The 19,740-nt window shown below is 39.1% G+C and overlaps 1 protein-coding gene across 1 annotated transcript; it reads left to right on the top strand.

Annotated features, from left to right (window-relative positions):
- Positions 1 to 6,167: 6,167 nt before the first annotated feature.
- Positions 6,168 to 16,183, top strand: S1PR2 (sphingosine-1-phosphate receptor 2). Its single transcript, XM_073555710.1, has 2 exons — positions 6,168 to 10,386; positions 15,904 to 16,183. Exon 1 carries the CDS (start codon positions 9,232 to 9,234, stop codon positions 10,276 to 10,278), a length of 1,047 nt encoding a protein of 348 aa, XP_073411811.1. The 5' UTR covers positions 6,168 to 9,231; the 3' UTR covers positions 10,279 to 10,386; positions 15,904 to 16,183.
- Positions 16,184 to 19,740: the final 3,557 nt, after the last annotated feature.

The raw sequence follows: 19,740 nt of genomic DNA, 5'->3' as shown, positions 1-19,740 counted from the left end.
GTTTAATCTTCTATACTGGTTATGTAATGCCGGGAGGAGGGAGATGCAGCTGCAGCTGTGGGTGAAGGCATCTGATTGGCTCCAAGCACACAATATAACTCTGACATCACAACAAGATATGTATGACATCACTGCCAAAATCTTGAATCTTATGTTTATCCTAAGTGCCAACTAGTTTAGCCCCCTATATACTCAGATTAAAGTCTTCCAAACCTACCGATATTGGACAACCATCTAATTTGTAAGACTCCCACTTGACTTTATTTGTTGGGTCAGACTTCTTTGGTTTTGTGTCCGGTTCTTTGCTGGTCAATTAATGGTGGCTTCCCGATGACATCAGAGGTAGAAGTCTATGGTTAATAAATGACAACGAGGAAAGCCTTGAGATACTTATAAAATAAATATCCCCGTTAAGAGACCAACAGAGAAAGAAGAACTAATGATGGGAAACGGATCTAACCAACTAGAAAACCACAGGGGAAAAAAAAGTAAAAGACCTCGTAGGGACATCAGATATGGTTAACCACGTTTTTGTGCTTGCCTGAAAAAGAGGAATACTGCCAGGACGGAGGCCACACAGTGTTCATAGTGAATCCGTCAGTCCCAAGTGAATGGCTTTATTTAGGGCTCTGTCTGAGTTCTCATTGGAATACAGTTTTTCAGAGTTTCCGACAGAAACCCCGACATGGTGCTCTAGTCTAATATAGATCTTGTCATATCACCTACAGGGCACGCACGTGTGCCGCCGTAATGTCACAGTAATAAAGTACTAGTGCGTCTGTCTCATAAACGAGAAGTGCGATACCCCTGGAAATACCAATATAGGAAGTCCCCGAATGTCTGAAGTTAGGATGATGTAGCGTCTATTTCCACTTTCCACTTTCGTCAGGTAGCGGGGGCTGACAGCGCATACACCTACACACAGAAGAGACAGCCAGCCAACACTACATAGTTTCATATCACACCTTGGTGGAGACAGTCAGCTGCCAGGTATGTCCCCTAATCTGTATAATGATAACAATATACATGATAATAGAGTGTCTAATATATTATTACATCCTATTACCCTATATATCTTCCCTATATCTCCTCCTATTACTCCATATATCTTCCCTATATCTCCTCCTATTACTCCATATATCTTCCCTATATCTCCTCCTATTACTCCATATATCTTCCCTATATCTCCTATTACTCCATATATCCTCCCTATATCTCCTCTTATTACTCCATATATCCTCCCTATATCTCCTCCTATTACTCCATATATCCTCCCTATATCTCCTATTACTCCATATATCCTCCCTATATCTCCTCCTATTACTCCATATATCCTCCCTATATCTCCTCCTATTACTCCATATATCCCCCTATATATCCTCCTATTACTCCATATATCCTCCCTATATCTCCTCCTATTACTCCATATATCCCCCTATATCTCCTCCTATTACTCCATATATCCTCCCTATATCTCCCCCTATTACCCCATATATCCTCCCTATATCTCCTCCTATTACTCCATACATCCCCCTATATCTCCTCCTATTACTCCATATATCCTCCCTATATCTCCTCCTATTACTCCATATATCCTCCCTATATCTCCTCCTATTACTCCATATATCCCCCTATATCTCCTCCTATTACTCCATACATCCCCCTATATCTCCTCCTATTACTCCATATATCCCCCTATATATCCTCCTATTACTCCATATATCCTCCCTATATCTCCTCCTATTACTCCATATATCCCCCTATATCTCCTCCTATTACTCCATATATCCTCCCTATATCTCCCCCTATTACCCCATATATCCTCCCTATATCTCCTCCTATTACTCCATATATCCCCCTATATATCCTCCTATTACTCCATATATCCTCCCTATATCTCCTCCTATTACTCCATATATCCCCCTATATCTCCTCCTATTACTCCATATATCCCCCTATATCTCCTCCTATTACTCCATATATCCTCCCTATATCTCCCCCTATTACCCCATATATCCTCCATATATCTCCTCCTATTACTCCATACATCCCCCTATATCTCCTCCTATTACCCTATATATCCCCCTATATCTCCCCCTATTACTCCATATATCCTCCCTATATCTCCTCCTATTACCCTATATATCCCCCTATATCTCCTCCTATTACTCCATATATCCTCCCTATATCTCCTCCTATTACTCCATATATCCCCCTATATCTCCCCCTATTACTCCATATATCCTCCCTATATCTCCTCCTATTACTCCATATATCCCCCTATATCTCCTCCTATTACTCCATATATCCTCCCTATATCTCCCCCTATTACCCCATATATCCTCCATATATCCTCCCTATATCTCCCCCTATTACTCCATATATCCTCCCTATATCTCCCCCTATTACTCCATATATCCTCCCTATATCTCCTCCTATTACTCCATATATCCTCCCTATATCTCCTCCTATTACTCCATATATCCTCCCTATATCTCCTCCTATTACTCCATATATCCTCCCTATATCTCCCCCTATTACTCCATATATCCTCCCTATATCTCCTCCTATTACTCCATATATCCTCCCCTATATCTCCTCCTATTACTCCATATATCCTCCCTATATCTCCTCCTATTACTCCATATATCCTCCTTATATCTCCCCCTATTACTCCATATATCCTCCCTATATCTCCCCCTATTACCCCATACATCCTCCCTATATCTCCCCCTATTACTCCATACATCCTCCCTATATCTCCCCCTATTACTCCATATATCCTCCCTATATCTCCTCCTATTACTCCATATATCCTCCCTATATCTCCTCCTATTACTCCATATATCCTCCCTATATCTCCTATTACTCCATATATCCTCCTTATATCTCCCCCTATTACTCCATATATCCTCCCTATATCTCCTCCTATTACTCCATATATCCTCCCTATATCTCCCCCTATTACTCCATATATCCTCCCTATATCTCCTCCTATTACTCCATATATCCCCCTATATCTCCTCCTATTACTCCATATATCCTCCCTATATCTCCCGCTATTACCCCATATATCCTCCATATATCTCCCCCTATTACCCCATATATCCTCCATATATCTCCTCCTATTACTCCATATATCCTCCCTATATCTCCCCCTATTACTCCATATATCCTCCCTATATCTCCCCCTATTACTCCATATATCCTCCCTATAACTCCTCCTATTACTCCATATATCCTCCCTATATCTCCTCCTATTACTCCATATATCTTCCCTATATCTCCTATTACTCCATATATCATCCTTATATCTCCCCCTATTACTCCATATATCCTCCCTATATCTCCCCCTATTACCCCACACATCCTCCCTATATCTCCCCCTATTACCCCATACATCCTCCCTATATCTCCTCCTATTACTCCATATATCTTCCCTATATCTCCTATTACTCCATATATCCTCCCTATATCTCCCCCTATTACTCCATATATCCTCCCTATATCTCCTCCTATTACTCCATATATCCTCCCCTATATCTCCTCCTATTACTCCATATATCCTCCCTATATCTCCTCCTATTACTCCATATATCCTCCCTATATCTCCTCCTATTACTCCATATATCCTCCTTATATCTCCCCCTATTACTCCATATATCCTCCCTATATCTCCCCCTATTACCCCATACATCCTCCCTATATCTCCCCCTATTACTCCATATATCCTCCCTATATCTCCTCCTATTACTCCATATATCCTCCCTATATCTCCTAATACTCCATATATCCTCCTTATATCTCCCCCTATTACTCCATATATCCTCCCTATATCTCCCCCTATTACCCCATACATCCTCCCTATATCTCCCCCTATTACTCCATATATCCTCCCTATATCTCCCCCTATTACCCCATACATCCTCCCTATATCTCCCCCTATTACTCCATACATCCTCCCTATATCTCCCCCTATTACTCCATATATCCTCCCTATATCTCCTCCTATTACTCCATATATCCTCCCTATATCTCCCCCTATTACTCCATATATCCTCCCTATATTTCCTCCTATTACTCCATATATCCTCCCTATATCTCCTCCTATTACTCCATATATCCTCCCTATATCTCCTCCTATTACTCCATATATCCTCCCTATATCTCCTCCTATTACTCCATATATATTCCCTATATCTCCTCCTATTACTCCATATATCCTCCCTATATCTCCTCCTATTACTCCATATATACTCCCTATATCTCCCCCTATTACTCCATATATCCTCCCTATATCTCCCCCTATTACTCCATATATCCTCCCTATATCTCCTCCTATTACTCCATATATCCTCCCTATATCTCCCCCTATTACTCCATATATCCTCCCTATATCTCCTCCTATTACTCCATATATCCTCCCTATATCTCCTCCTATTACTCCATATATCCTCCCTATATCTCCTCCTATTACTCCATATATCCTCCCTATATCTCCTCCTATTACTCCATATATATTCCCTATATCTCCTCCTATTACTCCATATATCCTCCCTATATCTCCTCCTATTACTCCATATATCCTCCCTATATCTCCTCCTATTACTCCATATATCCTCCCTATATCTCCTCCTATTACTCCATATATCCTCCCTATATCTCCTCCTATTACTCCATATATCCTCCCTTTATCTCCTCCTATTACCCCATATATCCTCCCTATATCTCCCCCAGTTACTCCATATATCCTCCCTATATCTCCTCCTATTACTCCATATATATTCCCTATATCTCCTCCTATTACTCCATATATCCTCCCTATATCTCCTCCTATTACTCCATATATCCTCCCTATATCTCCTCCTATTACCCCATATATCCTCCATATATCTCCCCTTATTACCCCATATATCCTCCCTATATCTCCTCCTATTACCCCATATATCCTCCCTATATCTCCTCCTATTACTCCATATATCCTCCCTTTATCTCCTCCTATTACCCCATATATCCTCCCTATATCTCCCCCAGTTACTCCATATATCCTCCCTATATCTCCTCCTATTACTCCATATATTCTCCCTATATCTCCTCCTATTACTCCATATATCCTCCCTATATCTCCCCCTATTACTCCATATCTCCTCCCTATATCTCCTCCTATTACTCCATATATCCTCCCTATAGCTCCTCCTATTAATCCATATATCCTCCCTATATCTCCTCCTATTACTCCATATATCCTCCCTATATCTCCTCCTATTACTCCATATATCCTCCCTGTATCTCCCCCTATTACTCCATATCTCCTCCTATTATTCTATATATCCTTCCTATATCTCCTCCTATTACCCCATATATCATAGAATCATAGAATCGTAGAGTTGGAAGGGACCTCCTGGGCCATCTGGTCCAACCCCCTGCTCAAAGCAGGATTCGCTAAATCATCCCAGTCAGATGTCTGTCCAGCCTCTATTTGAAGACTTCCATTGAAGGAGAACTCACCACTTCTCGTGGCAGCCTGTTCCACTCATTGATCACTCTAACTGTCAAAAAGTTTTTTCTAATATCTAATCTGTGTCTCCTCCCATTCAGTTTCATCCCATTGCTTCTAGTCTTTCCTTGTGCAAATGAGAATAAAGTTGATCCTTCTACAATGTGACAGCCCTTTGGATATTTGTAGACAGCTATTAAGTCTCCTCTCAGTCTTCTCTTTTGCAAACTAAACATTCCCAAATCCTGCAACCTTTCCTCATAAGACAGGGTTTGCAGACCAGTCACCATTCCGGTCGCTCTTTTCTGAACTTGCTCCATTTTGTTGATGTCTTTTTTAAAATGTGGTGCCCAAAACTGGACACAATATTCCAGATGAGGTCTGACCAAAGAGGAGTAGAGGGAATTAATAACTTCACGTGATCTAGACTGTATGCTTCTGTTAATACATCCTAGAATTGCATTTGCCTTTTTTGCTGCTGCATCACACTGTTGACTCATATTCAGTCTGTGATCTGTTAGTATACCCAAGTCTTTTTCACATGTGCTGTTGCTTAGCCCTATTCCTCCCATTCTGTATATGCTTTTTTCATTTTTATTGCCCAGATGTAGTACTTTGCATTTTTCCCTGTTAAAAACCATTCTGTTAGTTGCTGCCCACTTCTCCAGTTTATTTATATCTTTTTGAATCCTCTCTCTCTTCTCTAGTATTAGCTATCCCTCCTAGCTTTGTGTCATCAGCAAATTTAATCAGTTTACCCTCAATTCCTTCCTCTAAATTGTTGATAAAGATGTTGAACAATACAGGGCCCAGGACAGAGCCCTGTGGTACCCCACTTGAGACATTCTTCCAACCACTCTTTGGGTCTGTTCACTAAGCCAGTTATGAATCCACCTAACAGTTGCCTTGTCCATTCCATACTTAGCCATTTTTTCAATAAGGATTGTATGAGATACTTTGTCAAATGCTTTGCTGAAGTCAAGATATACTATATCTACAGCATTTCCTTGATCCACCCAATCAGTGATTCCGTCATAGAAGGAAATTAAGTTAGTCTGACATGACTTATTAGTTACAAACCCATGCTGACTCTGTTTAATCACTTCATTCTTATCCAGGTACTGACATACATGTTGTTTAATAATTTGTTCAAAGATCTTTCCTGGTATAGAAGTCAGACTCACCGGCCTATAGTTTCCTGGGTCCACCTTCTTCCCCTTTTTGAAGATAGGAACAACATTTACTCTTCTCCAGTCTTCTGGGACTTCTCCTGTTCTCCAAGAATTTTCAAAGATTATGGAGAGGGGTTCAAAAATTTCTTCTAGCTATCTCCTTCAGTACTCTGGGGTGTAATTCATCTGGACCTGGAGACTTGAATTCATTTAGGTTAGCTAAGTGTTTCCTCACTTTCTTTCTGTTTATATATATTCTGGATTCTTCTATTCCCTTAATAGGACACTGAAGAACAGTTGATGTTACGTTTCCTTTCTGAGAGAAAACAGATGCAAAATAGGAAATTAAAAGTTCGGCCTTCTCAACATCCTGTCTTACCATTTCATCATTTTCATCCTGTAAAAATCCTATAGTATCTTTGACTTTTCTTTTACTTTTGACATATCCCCAAAATCCTTTATTATTGCTTTTGACATCTCTTGCAAGCCTCAATTCATTGTCAGCTTTAGCTAATCTGATTTGTGCCCTGCAGGTTCTGCAGACAGCATTATATTCTTCTTTAGATATGCCTCCCTCTTTCCATTTTATAAACATTTTTTTCTTCCTTTTTAGCATGTGCTTAAGTTCTGTGTTCATCCATCCTGGTTTCCTTAAATGCTTCCTATTCTTCCCTCTTTTCGGAATTGTTAACAATTGTGCTTTGCGAATTTCATTTTTCAAGATTTCCCATCCTTCCTGGACATTTTTGTCTTTAAGGATATCCAGCCATTGGATCCCTCCAATTCTCTTTCTGAATCCCTTAAAATCTGCCTTTCTGATATATAACTTTGACATCTGAGTCTTCACAGGTCTTCCTCCTCTAGTTATCCAAAATTCTAAAATAGCATGGTCGCTACCTCCTAGGGTCCCAGCCACTTTTACCTCCTCAACCATTTCCTCCCTGTTTATAAGGATTAGATCCAAGGTAGCAGTTCCCCTTGTTTTCTCCCCTACCTTTTGGAAGATAAAGTTGTCAGCAAGAGAGGATAAGAATTTCCTTGACCTGTTAGTTTTGCCTGAGAGAGATTCCCAACAAATGTCTGGATAGTTGAAATCTCCCATGACAACTATGTCATATTTTTTGGAGAACTTGGCCATTTGATGCATAAAGAGTTCATCCATATCTTCAGCTTGCACAGGCGGCCTGTAGTAAATGCCTACAATGGTGTCCTTTCCATTGTTCTGTCCTTGTATTCTTACCCAAACAGTTTCCACAGAACTCCCAGTCTCTGAAGCTTCAATCTCTGTGCAGATATACGCGTATCTCCTCCTATTACTCCATATATCCTCCCTATATCACCTCCTATTACTCCATATATCCTCCCTATATCGCCTCCTATTACTCCATATATCCTCCTTATGTCTCCTCCTATTACCCCATATATCCTCCCTATATCTCCTCCTATTACTCCATATATCCTCCCTATATCTCCTCCTATTACTCCATATATCCTCCCTATATCTCCTTCTATTACTCCATATATCCTCCCTATTTCTCCTCCTATCACTCCATATATCCTCCCTATATCTTCTCCTATTACTCCATATATCCTCCCTATATCTCCCCCATTACCCCATATATCCTCCCTATATCCCCTCCTATTATTTCTTATATGATCCCTGCATCCTCTCCTTTTACTCACTATATCCTCTCCTTCTGTCTCTTCCTAATTTTTCAAATATCTCCCTTACTGTATATCAGCGAGTTTGGCAGATATTAGTCTAATGTGTATAGGGGCCATAATACCTTTATTAACTATCCAGAAAAACTGAAGAGGAGGTAAGAGTGTGATGTCAGAGCAGGAACTGAGTCTTTGTTGTCAGAGTGCCCCCTATACATACCATCGCCTGCTCCAATATAGCGCAACAAGTCTTAGATTTCAAACTACAGAGCTTGCTTAGATGATTTTTTTAGAGTAAGGTCGCTTCACGAAGAGTCCAGTTTTCTAGCTGTTAGCACTCTAGCCTCAGGCCCTTCGTCCTCTACATGGTGGCACACACCGCGCGCTGAAGGGGCCGTTGGCTGCAGTGCGATACTATTAGCGGCTCAGGTCGCAATACCAGAGCGCATTTTTGCCTTTGTGCCTTTATAACCAGCATCCAGAAAATCTCTGATGAAGGTCCATTACTGGACCGAAAACGTTTAGCAAACATTTATCTGGATGCCAATAAACAGAGAGATCATTTTTTCAGCACTTTATGAGTGCCAAGTTTTTGTATTGTTTACTAAGTGGGCTGGAGACCCTACTTGTGCACCTTCTACGAGCTAATCCATATTTGAGTGCCTTGTTGTTTCTACTAATTGATCACTCTAGCCTTGCTAGCTCTGTATTGCTCTATAGTTACCATACCACTGCTCCTGTTTTATACTTATTCAATACTTAATATTGTATTTTACATATATTTTTAGATCGCATCAGAGAAGATACCTCAAAGAAAAGAAGAGAATGGACTAAACCATGTTCCCATCATTGATCCTTTGTACAACAACTGACCAATTTTAGGTCACCAAAATCGCCAGGATGAGCATCTACAAGCAATACCTGAACGTGTCCAAAATCACTGAACATTATAACTATACTAAAGGGAATAAAGAAAACAGCTCTACATCTCGAACTGTCATCTCCTCGATCTTCATCATCATTTGTTGTGTTATTATCCTGGAGAACATCCTTGTCCTTATTTCAGTTTGGCGAAATAAGAAGTTTCACTCTGCCATGTTTTTCTTTATCGGAAATTTGGCATTTTCTGATCTTCTCACCGGATGTGCCTATATTGCTAATATCTTGTTATCTGGTGACACCACACACAAGCTAACTCCGGTGGCCTGGTTTATCCGTGAAGGCACAGCTTTCACAACTTTAGCTGCTTCCGTCTTTAGCCTTTTGGCCATCGCCATTGAAAGACATGTTGCAATTGTTAAAGTCAAAGTCTACAGCAGTGACAAGAACTGTAGGATGATCATCCTGATAGGAGCTTGTTGGGTTATTTCAATGGTCATTGGAGGTTTACCCATCATTGGCTGGAACTGCATTGGAAATTTGGATGAATGTTCCACTGTCTTCCCTCTCTATGCCAAAAAGTACATTTTGTTTATAGTTACTATCTTCACTATTATACTTTTTTCCATTGTGATTTTATATGTCCGTATATATTGCATTGTAAAGTCAAGCCATGCGGAGATGGCTGCACCGCAGACTCTTGCTCTCCTGAAAACAGTGACCATAGTCCTTGGAGTTTTCATTATCTGTTGGCTTCCAGCATTCACTATTCTCCTTATGGATGTGGCTTGCAAAGTGAAAGGCTGCCATATTCTCTACAAAGCTGACTACTTTTTTGGGGTGGCCACCTTGAATTCGGCATTGAACCCTATCATCTATACTTTGAGGAGCAAAGAAATGAGGAGGGAATTTCTGAGGGTGCTTTGTTGTTGGAACTATGTTCGAAAGAGCAGAAATGCGGATAAATGCATGCTCCACTTACGTAGTTCTAGCTCTTTAGAACGTTGCACACAAAAACATTATTTTCCCACGTCACCTGTCATAAAAGACTGCAATACATTTGTGTGATTAGGATCCTTACAAATTTTCAATGCTTTTCTGGCCAGAAGGACAGCAAAATCTTGGAGTACAATTGGTGAACAAGATTGCATTGGTATAGTCACCAGGTTTGTGAAGGTATATTGACAACGTCTTTCAGCAATTGCTTATATTTAGGGCCTGAATTTTTTCATCTGGACAGGTTTCAGACCTCTATCCTTTTGGAAAAAGCTTTTGAGATAATTATCACCTGGATTAATGTGTGCAATTGAGTTAAAACAATAAGTGTGGCAGAAATGAATGTGAAAAACAGTATTTTATATATGTTGACCAGGGCAAGTAAACCAATTTCGATGTTCTCTGTGCAATGGAAAGTAAAAATAGATCTCTGTACCATGTAGAAAAATATTAGAAATTGAGAGTCCTCAATGCTTGATACCTTCTAATGGCTAACTAAAAAGATGGTAGCTTTCGAAACTACTCAGGTCCCTTCATCAGGTATAGTACTGTATTACATGGTACATACGTAGTTAGAGAGACCTGAGTAGCCTCAAAAGTTTTCTACTTGCTACCATCTTTTCAGTTACCCATTAAAATGTATAAACCACTGAAGATTCTCAATTTTTAATACTTTTCAACAGAAAATAAGTAATTTTACACTCCAAAAATAAGTGCACAAAAAAAACAAGCAAGTGAAAAATTGATAAATGTTTTACAAGATAGTGAACCGCATTGCTTCTGAGCACATTTTCACATTTTTAATTCCAAAAAAAGGTGAAAAAAACATATATATATATGGAAGACCCTGTTGCACACTAATATCAGTTAATAAACTTCACTACCCCTCATTTTTCTTAAGCAGGAAGATCTTTAACGCTATTCACTCTCTTAATATAATTTATCATATATCTTAGCTCTGTAATTATAATTTATACCGCACTTAAAAAAAATGCTCATATCTGTCGCTGCAAATGATAGTCACTATATTTGGCATTTTATTAATAATAAAATAATAATTATTAACAAGACCATTTCTTAACAAACCTTAAAAACTAAAAAAAAAAAAGAAAAAATTAAAATTCATTCTAAAAAAAATTCTTTACTCAAAGAACGATGTCAAAAGTTTTGGTAAATATTGGCAGAAAGAAGACCATTATTGGCACTATTTCGGCAATATATAGTATTTTTACAAGTAGGAACAAGGATGCTCGGCTCAATCACCAGCCTTCGCAAGGATAGAGTTGATATACGGCTCTAATTATATAGTGATTTTTAAATTGTATCAATTTAGGGATTTTCATACTTTTTTCATACACTTATATTTCTTCCCCGGTAAATGTAAATTCCCCTTTGTCGAGACCATATAGGTGATGTCCTACTGAAAAATGTCAAACACGAGTAAAGTATGTTCATATGAAAATACGTCTGTTTTCATAAAATATGTTTCATATATTACTGACTGACCATCTGGAGGTAGTTAAGGTTTGTTGAGGTTAATGGAACCGAGCAGCCATCAGAAATTCTAAAAAATGTTCTGATTTTTATTTTCTTTTTAATATCAGATATATCGACTTTATTGCACTTGTTTTAGAGTTTGCTTTAAAAAAACAAACAAAAAAACCCAGCGCCACCCTTGTACAAAGGCTGTGCCTGGTACTGCAACTTATCCTCAATCGAGTGAATTGTACTAGCGGACACAACATTGGGACAGGCGTGGTGCTGTTTCGGAAAAAAAAACAAACAAATATTTCTCTAATCAGATATACTGTATCTTGTTGAACAATAAAGAAGGCCAATCCTAATTTTAACAGTATTTGTTAATTCTAAGTCCAGCCGCACCAATAAAAACTGGATAGACATAAAACAGAGCCATGCTCAGACTTCCTGTGGGAACTTTCTCATCCCAGCAGGAAATGGAAGTGAAAAAAAAAAGTCTTCATGTCAACAAACATCAAATACCAGGATTATTATGATCCTGATTTCATTTTATAGGGTCTGAAACACGAAGGTTAGGTCAAAAGAATTAGCAGCCATTTTCATCCAGGGATGGTCAGTATCTCGAGGGCTACAAACAGTACAGACTGGGAGGTTCAAAGGAGGTGTAACGTTTCTCCTTGTAAAGAGTGACAAGCCAGGCCTAGCATGTCGGAGTAAGGAGACTTACAGGCCATGCATGCTCTTCTATGACATTAAATAAGCCAATTGTCTCTTCGGAGAGGAAGAGGACATGAACTCTAGTGACACCTATTAGAAGTAGTAAGCTTAAAACTCAATATCGACCCTTTAATGAGCCTTGTCACATGACTTAGGATAAAAGCCAAATCAGAATCTCAGTTTGTAGACACAGTGTTTCGGGATATTACCCCTCATCAGTGCAAAGTTTGAGATCTGATTTGGCTGGGTGAGAGGCTTAAGACGGAGATCTAAGGGGTAAGGTTTGTCATTGTAGAGAATGACAAGCCATGCCTGTCATAACAAAGTGAGGAGACTTATAAGCCATGCATGCGACTCTGGTAAATTAAATAAATAAATACCATATGACATGTAATCTGAAAATAGTATAAAAAGTCTTTCCAAAAAGTTAGGCTTTTTCTTTTTTTTTTAAATTCTGCTGCAAAAACATAAGGGTGTGTGCAAACGTTGAGTTTTTGACATTTTTTTTTCTACACAGTTCTGAAAACTTGAAGGATTTTCCTAGCAATGTGAATGAGATTCCCGAGCTTCCATGCACATGTTGCTTTTTTGTTCCTTACAGAGTTAAATCTGCAGCATGTCAGTTCTTTCAGCATTTTTGCGGCAGATTTTTTCCGTACTAATGAGCAGGGGAAAATCCACAACAAAAACGTATGTAAAAGCTGCAACAACAAAAAAAAAAAAGGCAAAAATGTGTGTATCTTACGCCGCAAAATACATACATGGTGCATTAACTTCTGCAGCAAATATACAATGTGTGCACATACCCTAATGAGCTGGGAAAAATCTGCAACAAAAATGCACAGATTTTACAGTTTTTCCTGCCAATAGATCAGGATTTTCAGCAGATGTTTTTGCTGCAAATACTGAATGTGTGCACATGCCCTTAAGGTTTTTTTTTCAGGTCATTTAAAATAACAAAAAAAATCTATAATATCAACGATATAAAAAATAATAACTTTGTAAATAATCTTGAATAAAAATGTTAGCAATATTTTTCTATACAGACTTCTAAGTCTCCACGGTTACAGACTGCAAAGAAACCTCATGTAGTCTGGGCCCTGCCGGTGTTTGGCGAGTTTCAGACTAGCATTTTTTCCCAGCAGTGCACGCCACCGCTAAGCCCCACCCCCTGCCCGCCCCCTCCGGTCATCTCCGCCTAGTATCGCACACAGCTGCATGCGATCTGCACACCCTTTCTTTAGCATAGGGTGCGCTGACCGTGCGCTAGTAGAATTTTGCGTGCCCTGCGCCCTTTTGACGGTGCTCCGAGCACACCAAAATGCAACATGGTGCGTTCGGCGCGCACCGTCAAAAGGGCGCAGTGCATGCAAAATTCTACTAGCGCATGGTCAGCGCGCGGTCTGCGCACCCTATGCTAAAGATAGGGTGTGCAGATCGCATGCAGCCGTGTGCGATACTAGGCAGAGATGACCGGAGGGGGCGGGCAGGGGGCGGGGCTTAGCGGCGGCGTGCGCTGCTGGCAAAAAACGCTAGTCTGAAACCAGCCTTACTCCACCGCCTCGTCTGACCCTATAACTCATAGACTACACAAAGTAGCAGGATATTATTAATTTTATTTGCAAAGTTGCCTATTTTTTTTATTTTCGATGCACTTGGAGCAATACTAGTGATTACAAAGATGGACATGTCCTTTAAGCACTGTCAGAACTGACAACAAAAAAATCAGTTAAAACCACCCACATCGTGTGTATATATATGTATACACACCTATATATACTGTATATATACAGGTATAGTTCATGTTTCGGTGTCTAAACTCCAGGCTACAGTGCAATAGTAATGATTATTATATACTGTGTATATGATTTATTAAACACTTTATCAAGTACTGTGACATCAATTTAAACATAGGATAATAGAAAAATAATAAAAATAAATTTTCAAAAATAGAAAAGTGGAAAAAAATATTAAATCCAAATATATATGGGGATTGTGCCAAGACAGCGCGCATCCGCAACGGTTGTAAAAACTACTCTCTATGTGAAAATTTCCTTAATTCGCTAAAGCAAGGTTCCCAAAACTTTGGCTCAGGATCTTCATGTGATTGGTCAATGCCACAGTAGAAGTCAGACTGTCACTTGTCACCAGGCACAACCCATGATCAACACTGTCAAACTAGCTCTTACCATCGCAGTTTTCTGTTTGAGTAATAGTAATTAGCGTTAAATATCGAGCGGTTGCAAGAGATTAGACAAAAATTCAGCATTATTTGTATTTAATGATCACTTAACTAAAACTGAGCTGCAATTCCAGACTCCGGCCAAGAGGGGTGCTGTTTCTGGAGAAAAATGTAATACTTTTTTTCGATTCCCATAAATAACTTCAACGACGATCAAACTTTTTTATGGACTTTTTTTGCATCCTTAAAGTGGCTTGGAATATTCGAATGTGGATTTCAGGCAAACACAAGAACACACGTTTGGGAAGTAGGGTTTAAAGGCTATTTCCATTTATATGCTGTACATCGATCTCCTAAATTCTTGTGGAACTGCTTCTTCTGAGGGCTAATCCCGAGCTGACAGCTGGCCAGACGCACAAGGACTCTGCAGCTGTCTGGTCATGGACAATGCTGGAAAGCTTGTCAAAAAACTCCCACCGGTTGTCAGCTAAGAAGAATGGAGCGCAGATGGTGTGTATATATATATATATATATTTATAATCCAGTCCCAAACTAGAGAGAAAAACAGATCAGAAACATTTCAATATTCAGTACAATCCCCAATAACCAAATAATCATGAGTAGCCCCACCTACAAATGAAGGTAAATTTTTGGGACAGTTTTTCAAAAAGTTCATCTATTAATGTCCACTTACAGATATGATAATAAGTGTGGCCAGGATGGTAATTCTTATCTACGTTGTATATCCTGTTAGAAGACCACAACCCCTATGGGCCCAATGCGGTTACTTGTCTCTGAGATAGTTCGGATCATAGTAAACTGTACAAGTGTAAATGTGGGTTTAGGAGTGGCCAAGGACAGAAATATTATGAAGTGGATTTGAAGATCATCATCTTTATTAAAACTTTAAAAAAAAAAAAAAACTTGACATCCACATAAAGGAACTCTGATGAACTATGGTATTCCTACTAGAGGTTCCAAGGGGGCGGAGCGATACAAAAACACCAATGCGAGAATACTTCCTTCATGTCCCACCCCTGAGCTTCTTGCACTAGATATATCATAGTTTATCAATTTTACCTAAAGTGTTTTGATAAGATTTAACAATATGGTGTCAGACAGAATGCCTCCCCCTATTATATTCCCTAAACCATTACAAGTATTTAAGTCTGCTCTTTCTTTTGCTTTTATATGCATATATGTGTTGTATATATGTACATTTATATATAGAAGTTTATATGTCAGCATTATGAACGGTACAAACATTTCCAGTATTTCATGGCTTCTTTCATGAACGGTACTCTATCTCTATCTTTCAGGTACGTCAGTCTTCCCGAACTTTAGGGAGTACGACTGCAACGTGCCAAAACGCGTGAAACGTTGCTCCTCTGTCTGAATGACCGAGTCGCGCATTCTGGCGGAAAGAGTTTATAAACTGTTCACATTGCCTTTGAACGCGTGTTAAACCTTCTCCATTTGTACACACTACGAGTTTTTTGTATAAATGTTAATACCTTTCCCATGGTGCAATTTTGCTGATGTATGTTCGTTACAATCTTTTGAATGTACGGTATATTAAAATATGCTTTTTTTTAAGAATGTTTTTTTTGGAATGTTTTTATTTTTTTACTTAGATAAAAAAAAGTCTAATAAGAAACTAGCAGATTTATTCAGGGTCTAATTAAAAGTTACAAGTTTCCTAAATAATTTCTTTATAAATTCATCATGATTTTCAACATGACCGAAAAAGTGATGACCATACAGTTGCATATTATGGGAATTTTCTTCTTGGACTTTTTTTGAAGACGGGAAACCCCCTTTAAGGGATGTTTTAATCTCGAAAAGTCATGTAATATTGACATCACAAGACCAGCATCTATCCCTTGTTCAGGGCTTTGTTTAGCGCTCCTTCATACATATTACTCTACCCCATGTACATGTTTGAGGACCGGACCCGAATCTACAAGACATATGCGGCCTATCCTGAAGATTACGTGAGATATAATAAAGTGGATTGAGAAATTTTCTGTGGTGGGTTAAGAAACAATGAAAATATTCAGCGGTATTCTAAAAGTGCAACATTGCTCTCATAAAGTGTGGAAATGCTCTCGATCATACAGGGTGTAAAGTTCAGCAGAATTACATCACACAGAACACACAGACACGCGCTTCAAGGTAAACGTTCTTAGTCATACCAAGAGTTGAGTCTTTCGACATTTCATTACAGTCATCTAATGTAACTTTTTACTATAGGATATTTTCTCGAAAATTTTATGTCAACTTTTAGACTTGGGTGTTTCTTTGAGACCAACAGATAGAAAACTATCTTATATTCTTAAGGAGGCATACACCCTAGATAACAGTCTCAAATGACAGCTATATACTCTCAACCCCCATGTACTGTGAGCACTCACATGTTCTCTGAAGGTGCCATGAATAGGTCCAGTCGGCACTCGTGAAGTTGGGGGTGGCTTTCGTCTAGTGAAGGCGTCCTACTTAAAATCCAAAGAAGATAGACCAGCACTCACTTGGTAGAAGCAATTTCAAAGAGTTATTCAATCTTTAGTGTTAAACATGATAAATGGCGCGTTTCAGCTCTAACTAAGCCTTATTCATACATTAGCCTTGACAAAGGCTCAGTTAGAGCCGAAACGCGTCATTGATGATATTTAATGCCATTGATAGAATAAATCTTTGAAACTACTTCAACTATGTGAGTGCCGATCTTTCTACTGTACTTTGGATGTTCTCAATATGGAGACAGAGGAATGTTTATACCAACACTCATTACCAATCAGTGCTCCATGTGAACATTACTAGAAATCTGTTGACAAGGAATCATTCGGGTGAGGGATGACATTCATAATCATTGATCTATGAAACTGAATGTAACTAGAGCCAATTTACATCCTACATTATTAATTGGCGCTTCCTACAGGAAGCAAATCTGCCCGTATAAATGGACCCAAAGCCGCTGCCAGACAACGCAACTTACAGAAAATGAACATGCTCAATCCTTTTCCACCGATGTCTACCATCAGGGTAGGGGAGGATCTGGAGACTTGAACTCCTCCGATGAGAAAGTGATGGCATATCTTAGCGATATACTGTTACTTTTGGTACAACTTATTGAAAAGAACTTATACTACGTGGGAAAAGGGAAGATGTGTGGTTTGTGCTGTTGGTGAGGACCCAAACAAAGATTCTATGAGACAAAAAGAGTAGGAATGTGGTTTATTTCCAATGCGTTTGAAAGTCATCCAACTTCTTCATCGGAAAAAACCCATAACACACATATTTTGGATCCTCATCAGCAGCTCAGGATACTTAAACCTGAGGTTCTGCAGCAGCTGATACTTTTTGCCTTTCATATGTTGTGTATCACACAGCTGAACTAGATGAGCATTACCTTATTACTACTATCACTGGTCATCGGATAATTCCATATTGCTCTTTCCGTTCCCCAGTCACCATCCATGAAAAGAACTTATGTCAATTCCACATTCTTCTCTCTTCCACCATGGTGTCATTCTTTGGAGTTTAGACCGTGACATATAATCCACCTATGAATAGAATTACACACTTGAGAAAAATCCACTCTGTCCTTCACAAGAGCTAGATATGCTCTTTCCTTATCTATAAGTGAAGCAAGCTTCCTCCAACATAGGTTTCGTTAATAAATGACTATAATCCATTTGGCAGACGCTCAGTTGTAACTTTCCTCAGCCCTAGACATTGACAAGGTTTTTGAACAACAGTAAGGTTGACATTTCAGTAGGATTCTTAGCACTTCTTCTACACCCAGTTACGCCTCCGAGCTCACGTCTTGTAGGACCTGCAATAGAACCTCATTTACTGGAATGGAGCTGTATTATATCATATGAGGCACAATTAATAATTAGGAGTGGTCTTGTGTAAGAGAAAAGCCAACTTTGCCACACATTTACGTTGGATTCAAAATTTCACAAGTGTAATGCATGTGATGTCTTTGGACACTGATAGGCCTCATTGGATGCTGATGTTTGAGAGAAAATAACATGTCTAAAAAGAAAATACATATACGTAGCTCGAAGTCTAGTAACTGGTCGACTCAACGCAACATTGGGCTATCAAAAAAGCAGAGAGCTTGGGGGTTTTTTTTACAAGAAGACCCTCCATCACCACCCACAAATAAACTGACTGAAATCTGTAGAGAAAACAGGAAACAAGTGGCGAATTCCCTGCAGCGCCACCACAGGAGAAATGAAGCATTGCACTTTTTCCATTGAAACCGATGAGATGTTGGGTCATCTTAGACGATACGATAGGATACACTTTATTGATCCCGAGGGAAATTATGGTATGTTTTTCAACTCCGGTCCTCAGAGCCCCACCATAGGTGATGTTTTCAGGATATTCGTAGTTTTGCACACATGATGGAATTATTAGCAAGGCATCAGAAATTGCCAAATGCTTTGTCTTTAGGATATCCTCAACTCATGACTTGTTGGGTGGCCTTGAGGACTGGAGTTGAGAAACACAGCTCTAGACCAAGGGACACTCTTCACAGCTGTTTTCAGCTAAAGTTAATAAATGAGCATCTTGGGAGGAGAAGATCCTCTCTCTATCAATGCGGAATTCCCTAATATAGTATTATAAAATGTCTAAACCAGATTGACCTAAAGACTGTATTTACTTTTCTACATGATTGATTTGATTATTCTGTTCTTTCTTGAGGTGACATACTATGTGACAAGTGACATCCAGATGAAAACCGCATAACTATCCTTCCTAGTATCTGTAAGCAAGGATACACCGCCTTCCACATTTTATCTCCAAGGTTACAGATGTTCTTTTGTAGCCGCTCATATCCACAATTTTTTTTTTGTCAGAAGGTTTCCTGCAAGAAGTCAAGAACAAAAACAATGATTTTAATGAAAAATCAGAATATATATACTTTTTTTCTACATGTAGCACTCACGCATATGGATGTTTTCTGGATTTGTGTCACATCGATCCCAAATATGATGCCCACAGGCATCAAGTGAGTATTTTGACCATATCATCATTTTATGTAGATTTTCCACCTCTGTACTTTATAATCGTGATTGCTTATTGGATGAAGTGGATCAGGTGATGTGTATTTGTGTATTGAAGAGGGTGGGGCCTAAGGATAC

Source organism: Dendrobates tinctorius, unplaced genomic scaffold (assembly GCF_039654945.1).
Source record: "Dendrobates tinctorius isolate UK_male_01 unplaced genomic scaffold, ASM3965494v1 ptg000228l, whole genome shotgun sequence".
Lineage (NCBI taxonomy): Eukaryota > Metazoa > Chordata > Amphibia > Anura > Dendrobatidae > Dendrobates > Dendrobates tinctorius.
Note: the sequence above shows the minus strand (reverse complement) of the source record. Positions and strands in the feature narration are given on the sequence as shown.

Bases quoted from the DNA above. Each gene is read 5' to 3' on its own strand.
- S1PR2 (XM_073555710.1), top strand. From the start codon at position 9,232: ATGAGCATCTACAAGCAATACCTGAACGTGTCCAAAATCACTGAACAT.